At 42.3% G+C, this 11,655-nt stretch overlaps 1 protein-coding gene across 3 annotated transcripts in view; it reads left to right on the top strand.

The window, feature by feature from the left end:
- fgd4a (FYVE, RhoGEF and PH domain containing 4a) overlaps positions 1 to 11,655 on the top strand; it is a 66,876-nt gene that overhangs the window by 3,642 nt on the left and 51,579 nt on the right. The window contains exon 1 of one of the 3 annotated variants that reach the window (XM_050072822.1): positions 4,520 to 4,733. The exons of 1 other annotated variant lie outside the window; for it this stretch is intronic. In XM_050072822.1, coding sequence (XP_049928779.1) covers positions 4,679 to 4,733 — 55 coding nt within the window. In that variant the 5' untranslated portion in view covers positions 4,520 to 4,678. Of the gene's footprint in view, positions 1 to 4,519; positions 4,734 to 4,830; positions 4,937 to 11,655 lie in introns of those variants that run through there. One more of the 3 variants, XM_050072820.1, reaches the window with a different exon arrangement.

Genomic DNA, 11,655 nt, shown 5'->3' with positions numbered 1-11,655 from the left:
GACACGTACCGCGCTTCTTAGTTCCGCATTATTTAGAACCTTCTGTATTACTCTAATTAACAGATTTAAATAATCGAAATTTGGACGTTTGTGAATCGATTCAGATTCGTCCACGTCCGAATCGCGATGCATCTAAGAATCGGAAATTTTCTGCGAGAATGGAAATCAGCTTCCCCTCCTTGCTCAACAAAATGGCTAAATGACATGGTTTCTTGTCTACATCTTGAAGCAGTCCGGTACACTCTGTCTAACCCCCTTATCAAGTTTTCTAAAATCCGGGGGCCCTTTATTGAACATATCAAAAGGGTAAAGTGTCAAGCTGACTAACCACATTGGACCGCGTCTTTGCATTGGACTGTGCACTGTGCTTCGATCTGTCAGGATACTAGGTCTCCAGGTTATTATGGTTATTGCTAGGTTATTATGACTGTCATGGAAAAATGTCAGCCAGTAACTCTAAATAGACCCCTTAATTATATGAAGAAATGATTATTTAAAGCTGTAGTGCGTAACTTCTGTCGCCTCCAAGCGGATAATGCGTTATTACAACTAATAAGCCGGCGGCACTTCCATGTACACAGAGTAACACTCGCCAGTCGCCACACACCGTACACAGAGTAACACTTGCCTTTGTGGTAGGATCCACTTCTGAACCGTGTCTCGGCCGATTCTCCGCCATGTTGCTTTCTCTTTCTGCCTGCGCTCTACCTCTCCGCTCTTCCTCCCCCTCCCTTTTTGTTGTGAGGAAGCATTTCCTGTGTGCCAGCGCGGGAATGTCGCCCGTCTACACGCATACTAAAAATGATATATATTGAAAAATACCGCAAGATGTTAGAGGAGCCGATCGGCTTAATCAGCATTGTGTCATCTCCTCTAGTAGTGGCTTGGGTGAAACGGACATTTACGGACCTGTAGAAGTTACGCACTATAGCTTTAATATTGATTAGCATCACTAATCAATACTTTTATGTTAACAATTGGGAAAAAATGACGATGTAATTTGAACAGTGTTGCTTGTTGTTGAAACCCACAGAGAATTGTCACCTGAGAGGACAGTTTACCGTCAGCTCTGGAGCTTTTTCAGTGTCCTTTAGCTCATTGGTTTTTTTAAATCCCAGTATACGCCACCTGCCCCACATTAAATGTCAGATACACAGAGTTACCTATTAGCTGGTGAACATAGTGGAACATTTAGCAGCTGAAGAGCCATATATTTCCCTCAGGTGGTGGTGGAGACCAAAACAGAGCTGAAGGAAGAGTGAATATTGGACCTGCATTTGTTGGGTGACTTGAAACACGACTCCAAATAAATGCTCACATTGCTCCACATTTCACCTATAGGCTTTATAGTACACTGAAATAATTTTCTGTGCGTTTAAATACATTCACATATTCAATTTAATATGGACAAATAGAATCATAATAAGATCTTTGAGGTTGAGTTTTCAGTCACTTTTGGTAGCTAGAAAAGCAAACAGGCTTACAGTAGTAACATATAGAAGTGTAGTATAACATATCGTCATTGCCCATTGAGATCTTTTGAAATGTTATTGGTATTTGTGGGTCTTTTTTGGCAGTGAAAGAAGAATTTTTTTTTTTGTCTTCACAAAAACTGAAACAACATGCTAAAGTTTAAACCCTTGGCTGTGTCTCAAACAGCTTAATCTTGTTTGACAATGTTGTCTTTGAAGCATTCAGTTCATTCTCTCTCAGGCCAGCACGGAGGTGCTGATGCATGCTTTTATCTCCTGTAGGTTAGATTATTGTAATGCCCTGCTCTCTGGTCTTCCCAAAAAGAGTATCTCAAATCTACAATTATTACAGAATTCAGCTGCACGAGTGCTGACGAGGACCAGAGGGCGGGAGCATATTACACCAGTTTTAAAATTGCTGCATTGGCTCCCCGTGCGCTTCAGGATCGATTTTAAGGTTCTTTTATTAGTTTTTAAATGTCTTAACGGTCTTGGGCCTTCTTATTTATCTGACCTGCTTTTACCATATCAACCCTCGCGGACCCTGAGGTCCTCCGGCACCGGCCTTTTAACCATACCACAAGTTAGGACTAAAACACACGGGGAGGCGGCATTTAATTATTATGGCCCCCGATTGTGGAACAGCCTGCCGGAGAACCTCAGAGCTGCAGAGACTGTTGATGTTTTTAAAAAGAGGCTCAAGACTCATCTTTTTAATCAGGCTTTTAACTGATCTCTTTATTTATCTATTTTAAATTCCTCTTATAACCGATTTATCCATCTATTATCTATTTTTTATTTATTTTTTATATTCTTACCCTTCCTCTTTTTACGTTCTTATCTCATTTAACCTTTATCTTTTGTTATTTTAGTTAGCCTATAGGTTTTAGTTTTGATGCATTTTATGTCTCTGTTTTAGATCATTCTTACCTAGCTACTAACTCAATTTTATGAGCTAAATAGCTTTTTGTTGGGTGGGAGGGTTGGGTTTTCTCTTTTCTTTTTGTTTTCTGTTTTGGATCTTTGTTGTTTTTAACCTCTGTGAGGCACTTTGTGTTACTGTTGTATGAAAAGTGCCATATAAATAAAGTTGATTTGATTTGATTCAGGTTTATGTGATTTTATTCAGTCTTAAACTAGCCTCGGGCATTGCCATTTGTTCGCAATTTATTTTCGAAAGCTTTTCTGGTATTAATTTGTTCCCATGGATCCTGTTGTTAGTGGTGTTCTCCTATTACATATCGTAATAGGAGAATCGTATATCCTGTTCTTCTTTGCACATAAATCCAGACTAAATCCAAGGTTTGTCCTGATAGAGGCTATCAGTAGGCTTCAAGTGAATCAGCGTATCAGTCTTCATCACTTAAACTTCATGAGTTTATCAACAGTTGTGCTTTGCATTATTTTTCAAAGGTCAGACGACGTTACATATGCATACATATCATAGGTGACTGTGGTGTATAGTGTTGTCATGTATGCTAATTGAGATTACAGCAAGTTCAATAGTTTTCAAAGCATTTTGTATCTTCAGGTGCACAAAGCAAAAGGCCATGAAAAATTCAACACCTCACCTAAGTGGATATCGATCTCTCTTTATACATAACTTATTATTATATTGGAGAATGCAGGATTATTTCATTTCCTTGAACATATTTTCCAGTGTTTACTCTGTGTCTGGCGGAGACGTCTCAGACTGGGCATGATTGTGTGCGGAGGAGTGGAGGTGGTCATAGTTTGCTCAGCTGATAATCACAGTGGGTGTGGGCTGCACTCAGCAGGAACTGGCTAATACATATGAGTGCTTGTGTAATACTCCTCAGCGGCTGCACACACACATGCTCTCACAAGTATTTAGGATGAAGCCTGAGGTACTCCAGTTTGCAAATGTTCCAGTAGGTGGAGGTAAATACTCAGAAATGTCTCTCCCATCGACCAGCAGGTGGACCTTCATGCTCAGCGTGTTAGGAGAACACATGCAGAGTTATGTACTCCTATTGCAACAAAGCAACAATCCACACATACTATAGTTTGGCATGATACTGTGCCGTTGCTCCCAAGTCAATTAGAAAACAAGCAAATGTTATCAGATTTGTTAGATTGTCTCTATAAAACCAAAAGGTCCTAACATTGGAAAGCAGATTGCTGTGCTTTTGCTCCTTTGTTATTTCATTTTGACTCACTATATGTTTTAAAAAGCACTTGAAAATTACCAATACGATGCTAATATAACTGTAACAAACACTAGTCTTGTGATTCTGGGAAGACAGGCGGAAATTTCTGCCAGATGCCTGCTGGAAAACAATGAGGTGGAGAGAGGAAACTAACAATGAGCTACTTTTAGACTGTTTGTATAGAAATGTGTAAAATCTCTCCAGAAAAAAAAAAGGGTGGGTAAAAACAAAGTCTGTTGATGCTTCCTTTATGTGTTTGAACGCATGTGTCTCACACCTCACCCAAGGCCAGATTATATTCCCGTGGAATCTGTAATTTACTGTATATCTATTTTTTTATTTTACCTCTAAACCTTATCAACTGGGTTTGATACACTGAGTCCGGGAAAACATGGACCCCTGTCAGTGTTAAGTCTGAATCCCAATATGATAAGTCAATCAGAAGCCTAAATATCTGACGCAGTGTTTTTCCATCTATGCGCCAGCCAGTGTTTCCTGACTGCAGTGTGCGTCGTTTCCCCCTCCTGACTGGCATTGTTAGCCTGTGAGGCTCTTCCCAGAAAGCTACTGTACTCTTACCTTACAATCTGAGCTCAGAAAAGGAGAATTGAGATCTGCCGCTCCGGCCTGTTGGACACTGAGGGACCAAGAGAGACTTTGAGGAAGTACATTTACAGAGAGGAAGATGTGGGGCAGTTGTGTAAACCTACCTTTTTTCTTCACCTTTGCGCAATTAAGGACTTCCCATCTGCAAGAGGACAGCAAGATGTGAAGGGGTTGGTGGTCGGATGACTCATCTTTTCTTCAGTGGAGTCTGTCTGCGCTTCAGCCATACAGTGTAGAAGGTCTCAGCATAGCGTCCTGTCAGGGTATCTCCTCTGCCTCTTTGTTCCCTAGAGGAAGGAACTGAAGAAAGTATTAAACAGAGGTGTATTTTAGGCCACTGCTTCTACATAGAAGTGAAACTCTTCTCATGCACCCCACTCACTCAATCTACTGCCTCTACTGCGTTCTGTCCACGGGCTCAGACACAGCATGGACTGGCTGGTCGCCAGTTACCGGAGGTCCCGTCTCAGACACAGTGCCTTGGGTAGGTGTGATCCTTACAGGCTGGACAACACAGTGAGGATGAACACTGTCATTGGTTGAATATATATAGGAGGAAATCTTGGGTTCTTTTTTTTTTTTTTTTCAAAATAAAAGACACTGGACTGAGAATGAAACGACGGCGCAAGTACTGGTTTTGGAGGCGGAAAGGTAAAAACGCAAAGATGTGTCTGCTCTGCTGTTATGGTAAGATTTGGAGACTACATATTTGGCTTCACACTGGGATGAGTTGGTGTTAAATGATGATTCTTAATAAGTGAAGAGTTTTTTTCTGCAAATCCTTCCCCATCTGTGACTCACCTCTCATTACCATTAAATATTCCCTTGACTTGTTTAATCCCCGCTGCTCTGTTATCCCTGTTTGACTGGCATTTAGCTAATCTCTGTTTTCTACCAGCGAGCCTGATCCATTTTCTAATGTTATCATCTGGCTGCTCTCCCACATAGACCATTTATTTTCCACTCTGCTGATATGTTGCTGTTCCCTCTAACCACAAGTGCTAGGGCTGCACAAAACAAGAGCAAATTATCTGAAAAGATTCCTCCCCACTGCAGTATATCTTTTTTTTGATCAGGTTCTGTTAGCAGTCAGCGGTTTGCCAACATGAGTGTTTGGTAAATGCATTTGTTCCAGTGAACATACTTGGAGCAAGCGTGTTGATTCACTGAGCTGCAGCATTGGTCTCCATGTGGACCGGCCTGCCACTCTGTGAGGGAGCATTTAAATCCACAAGGCTGGAAAAAAAGACAGTTTTGTTCTCAGAAGCCTGGGAACCGTTTCCCCCCTTTTAAGACCCTCTTCCAACCACTTTGGCCTTTTGGCAACGTCCCTGACGGCCCATTACCCAACTGAGTTTGTGTTGTGTGTGTGTTTATATGCAGCATATAGGGCAATGAAAGTGTGAGTGTATGTGTTGTAGATTTGCAACCCCTCAGCTGTGCACCTTTCTTAGGGTGGCGTGCATTGTTAGTGAGCTCGGGTGAGTCACCCTTACTTAATAGCAGAGGAGAGGAAACACTGTGAGGCATTCGGCTTTCATTCTCACTGGCAGGAAGGAAAAGGCTGGGAACACCAGCCGGCCTGGGTCCTTTCACCACGCTCATTGTTTCAACGTGGGAGAGGGTGTCACAAGCATTAGCAACACAACTTTTCAGTATCAGCGCATATGCACTCATATGTTTGGATTAGCTTTTTGTCTGTTTTCATATGAGCATTCCAACAGCACATAATGACTGAGTTTTCAATTTGTGGTAAGCTGTTCCTTTAACGTGGATTATGGTCAGTTTTTAGGGGTTAAAGCTTCCTAGAGCTGTACTAATATTCAGTCAATATTAGGTTTTCGCGGATATATTGGCATGTCGGTGTTTAGTATATGTTGGCTGATAGATAACAAAAATTCGCAATACAGAAACGCCACAGTTGTAATTGGGTAACTAAGGTAGTGTTGAAAAAGTGTCACTGTTATATAGTTTGTCCACTAGAGAGCACCGACAGGTGTCAGCTGCAAAATGTCCTGAGATTTTGGTCCGTATTGACATGATAGCATCACACAGTGGCTGCAGATTTGTCGGCTGCACATCCATGATGTGAATCTCCCGTTCCACCACATCCCAAAGGTGCTCTATTGGATTGAGATCTGGTGACTGTGGAGGCCATTGGAGTACAGTGAACTCATTGTCATGTTCAAGAAACCAGTTTGAGATGATTTGAGCTTTGTGACATGGTGCGTTATCCTGCTGGAAGTAGCCATCAGAAGATGGGTACACTGTGGTCATAAAGGGATGGACACGGTCAGCAACAATACTCAGGTAGGCTGTGGTGTTTAAACCATGCTCAGTTGGTACTAAGGGGCCCAAAGTGTGCCAAGAAAATATCCCCCACACCATTACACCACCACCACCAGCCTGAACCGTTGATACAAGGCAGGATGGATCCATGCTTTCACGTTGTTTACGCCAAACTCTGACCCTACCATCTGAATGTCGCAGCAGAAATCAAGACTCATCAGACCAGGCAACATTTTTCAATCTTTTATCTTCCAATTTTGGTGAGCCCGTGTGAATTGTAGCCTCAATTTCCTGTTCTTAGCTGACAGAGTGTGGCACCTGGTGTGGTCTTGGTTGTAACGAGTGGTCATTTGAGTTACTGTTGTCCTTTTATCATCTTGAACCAGTCTGGCCATTCTCCTCTGACCTCTGGCATCAACAAGGCATTTTCGCCCAGAGAACTGCTGCTCACTGGATATTTTCTCTTTTTCGGACCATCCTCTGTAAACCCTAGGGATGTGTGTGTGAAAACCAGAGTAGATCATCAGTTTCTGAAACACTCAGATCAGCCCGTCTGGCACCAACAACCATGCCCAGTTCAAAGTCACGTAAATCACCTTTCTTCCCCATTCTGATGCTCGGTTTGAACTTCAGCAGGTCGTCTTGACCATGTCTACATGCCTAAATGGATTAAGTTACTGCCATGTGATTGGCTGATTAGCTATTTGCGTTAACAAGCAGTTGAACAGGTGTACCTAATAAAGTGGCCGGTGAGTGTATTTGTTTTGGATATTCATGGTCCCCACAGAATGAATATGCTTTTAAAGACCCTTTGTTTTTTTCTTAAGCATGTATTGGGAGATTGTCTTTATAAGCATAAAACACATGCATGCTCCCCAGAGGATAAACCCTTTCTGTTTTGGGCAATTCGTGAGCATTCCTCTTTCACCTTATTCAGAATATATGAACACAAATGTTGTACATAAAATATCTCAGTTTAATACACAGAAATTGTTCAGGACGTTCATGCACCTAAGAGGATCAACCCTTTTAATTTCTGTTATAGGACCACTCTCAAGACGTGGCTTTCATTTTTCGTCCCATTCCTAGTAAGAGTGTACAGGTTCGTTTGGTCCACATTTTTTGTATTGTATTGTGAACACTGTGGCCTTTAGAGGTTTGACTGGTTGCTCTTAACATGGTTACTTATCAATTTCCCCTCTGACTTCCTTGTGTGTGCTCCACAGCTCTAAAGCAGCTCACGCTTCAGATTTACAGAGCCTTGGCAGCACAGTGTGTTCTAGCTAGATAGGACCAGTGTGTGGATGCCTGAGTCTGGAGGCAAAACTAGAAAGTCAGGTAGTCAGGTGAAGTTGATGATGATGAGCTAAATTTAGTGTGCTTGTTTGTTTCCACTCGCTGAGTCCCGCTGTGTTGGTTGTCAACCTCTTCAACAGTAGGTGCCTCAAGGAGGACTGTGTTTTTCTTTCTTTCTTCCATCATCTGTTTTCCTTTGTTGTTATTTTGTCTTTTTTTCTCCCTTAAGCTCATCCCTCCCTCTTTCTCTCTCTCTGCATCGATCAGCATTCCTCCCGGCGTGCCTCAGTCCTGACATAATGCTGAGATTGTTTTACTGACGGGTGACAAGAGAGGCGTGCTTGGCTCTCACACACTTACAGACACCTTGAGAAATGTCTTTGTCACTGGGCTACACTTAAGACATCTGCTCATGTATATATTTATATTCTTAAACATGTAAACAGGCAAAATGCCTCCCCTTTGTGTGTGCACTCATACACATCCAATTAAAGATTTCCAAACTCCTATTTACAGTCCACACTAACATACAAATGAATAGTGCCTGTAGTAAAGTGCTTTAAACAATAGCAGTAAGAGAACAATTGCTTTGCATCAATATTATGATTCTCTGCAAGCGAACATGAGTCACCAGAGCTCAGTCATTTCCTACAGAGCTGAGTGATCCGATATATTTACCCGATGTGTGGACGGTCAGCAATGGATGCATTGTGAGAGCTGGACATGGTGTTCCAAGATGGTAGCCCCTACATTCCATTGAGTCATACTGAGCCAGCACATACACCAAAAAAGTTTTAAATGCATCCACATTCTTCAGATCGTATTCAAGTTGGATTTAATTTAGTTCCTCAGGTATTTAATTCACTGGATTAGCCAGAAACAGACATTCAACAACAATTCCAAAACAATTGAAATTAAAATTTAAGAGAATTTATCATTGGATCATTTGTAGGACATTGAATGAAAAAACAAAAGAAGTTCTCTGAGCTGAGGGCATTATGTGACCTGTAATTTCAGTTGTGGCCACCTGAGGGTTTGTAGGCTGATCAAAGGCACCCATGCGTCACCAGAGCAGAGTGCTTTCTTGTTGTTGCACCTGTCAGGAGCAAAATGAATGAGTGGCTCATCACAGCCATTGAATTTCTCAAAGTCACTGTTGAGTGGTCAGATTCGAAGTAATTCTGTATTGTCCTCTGTAGAGGAAATTTACTTTCACAGTCTGTACAATCAAATGCCTAAAACATATAGCACACAGGATAGAAGCAAAAAGAACATCACAACAAGACAACAGAACACATGTCTATTACAGTGACTCCAGGCTATTGAAAGCAGAAATGTCTGAAAGCACAAAATTCCTCCCAAAGTGAGATTTCTGGCAGAGTGGTTAACTGTATCTGTGGCCAGAGGGAAGGAGGATGAAGCATGGGATGAGGGGATGGCAGAGGTTGTGTGCTATGGTCAGTGCTCTGTGAGTGGTGGCAGGTTGAGGAGGCCTGTTATTTCAGAAGATATTTTGCTGATTTTCAGGAGCTTTTTTCTACTGGTGAGGGTGACCATGGTGAAATAGCAGGTGGCGCCGTCCAGGAGGATGGGTTCAATGATACAGAAGGAGCAGGAGGTGGTGGTTTGCAGATGGCATAGACTCTTTGTTGGCAGCATTTATGGATAACTGTGGTGATGGAAGTTCAAGTCTTTGTCCAGATTGATGCCGAGGTACTTAAAGCTCTCCACCATCTCCATTGGTTGGCCATTGATGGAGGTGGATCACATATATATTATTGTTTCACATATATTTTCAGGTGAAAAGTAAGTCTTGTGCAAATACCCACAGTAGTCTGTGCTTACCAGCTCGCTGCATTAACTCATTAGCAGTGTAAAAGCCAGTGTCAGCACAGTACATTTGTATGACTTGCTGAAATGAACTCTCCCATGTTGCCTGCCAGAACAGAACACCCGATCAGCCCAGCGTGCTGAAATGTGATTGCCCTGTTAGAGAGTTAAATGATGGAAAGGAGAACGCAGTCAATCCTGTTAGCCAGGACGAGATGTATAAATCCTGTGCAGAATATTCATTCAAGCAGGCAGAGTAGACAGACGGGTACATACAGGAGGCAGCAGTTCAAGTTCACACAGTTCATTCACACAGTACCAACAATATGTTAGCAGTGCACTTTATTAACCAAGAAGGGTAAATCAGTAATGGATCATAATTGTCATAATCTACATGATTGCAACTGCACTTGACTCGATGAACTGGCCTCTCACGAGGTGAGTGAAACAGTATTAAAACAATGTACCTTTTTATCTTGCTAAAATCCTTCAAGTGAGTGTACTGTCCACTCATGCACACACACACACACACACACACAAACATGCAGACTGCCGCTGATGCACTCCCAGACATGAAAATAATGAATCACTCTCAGTGATTGCTCTCAACTCTTATTGTTAATTCAGGGTGGATTATCATGGGATTTATTCTGTGTGTTTACTGTGAGGAAAGATGAGAAAGATAAGGTGGATAATGAACGCAACCAAGCGTTTTCTTCTGTGCTGAGATGGTTTGAACAGTTCAATCAATTTGGTGTCTGGATATTTGGTGTCCAGCATTATGATCCGTCTTGCAGTGCCGCTCAGGACGGACTTTGCCAAGTCAACATTGATTTTGGCAGCCAGATTGACAGCAGGGATGGCATGATGTGTGTGCGTGTTTGTGTGTGTGTGTGTGTGTGTGTGTGTGTGTGTGTGTGTGTCCTGCTGATTTCGGGAACCAATCCAAGGTGGGTTGTTTCTATGATGCAGGGGCAGATGCCGACCGGTTGCCTGCTCTGCCCTCATGACCGATGTGTCCTGCTGCTGTAGAGATGGAGATTCGGCCTTTGTACCTTGTTTGCTGTGTCTTTGTAGCTTTTGTTCTTGTGTGTACGTGCATCTATTGACACGTGTGTCTGCAGACAATACCCATCATTCATCATTGACCTTCATAATGTGCGTGGTGCACCAGGAGGAGGAGGAGAGTCAATGAAAACAGCAAGGGCTCAAATTTAGTGTGTGCATGCCAAATGTGTGTGTTTGTGTGTGTGTGTTGGTGAACACGCACATGTGCATGCATTTTAAATGATGAAGATTTAATTAATGATGTGCATGTGTGTGCGTGGGAGGCCGTTGGTTCTATGCTTATAGAGATGTGGTGGGTAATGGCCCGGAGCCATGCTGCTCTCCTCCCCTCTCCTTTCTTCTCAGGCCAAAGAGAGAAGAAAGAGATGGATGGTGAAGGGTTAGGTGGACTAGAGTAACAGAATGGTAGGTGGATGTGGTGGAGAGGTGGGGGAGTTTGCGAGGGGAGGGGGAAATGCCAACTGCAGTGAAAAGGAGGCAGAGAAAAGTATGAGGTGGGCAGTGTGTGTGTGTCTGTGATGAGTGGGAGGAAGGTAGTGAGGCATAAGGAAAGAGAGGACAGAGGAAAATATATGCACATATATTACGTTGTTTCACGCTTGAAAGTGGAGTTACAAAAAATAAAAATGAACATTTGCAATGCAGCGAGATGAGGTTTTAAAACCAACTGAATCAATCAAATTGGACTCATTAAACTCAAAATGAACTGAATGTATTTCTTTTCATTCAAACCTGCTGTCACAGCTTAATATATTGGAAAAGTTGAGTGGTTTTGACAGGTTGGACATGGAAAAAAGTTGATGCGCACTCTGTTCTGCAGAGCCATTCAGGAAGAAAGAGTATATCCAGGAGGAAAGTCTTGAAAATCTCACATAGGCACACTAAGCTGGTGCCATTTGAGGGTTTGATTTTGACTCAAAAAT

This window comes from Epinephelus moara, chromosome 20, assembly GCF_006386435.1.
Source record: "Epinephelus moara isolate mb chromosome 20, YSFRI_EMoa_1.0, whole genome shotgun sequence".
NCBI classification, from domain to species: Eukaryota; Metazoa; Chordata; class Actinopteri; order Perciformes; family Serranidae; genus Epinephelus; species Epinephelus moara.
This window is presented reverse-complemented; position numbering and strand designations above follow the sequence as displayed.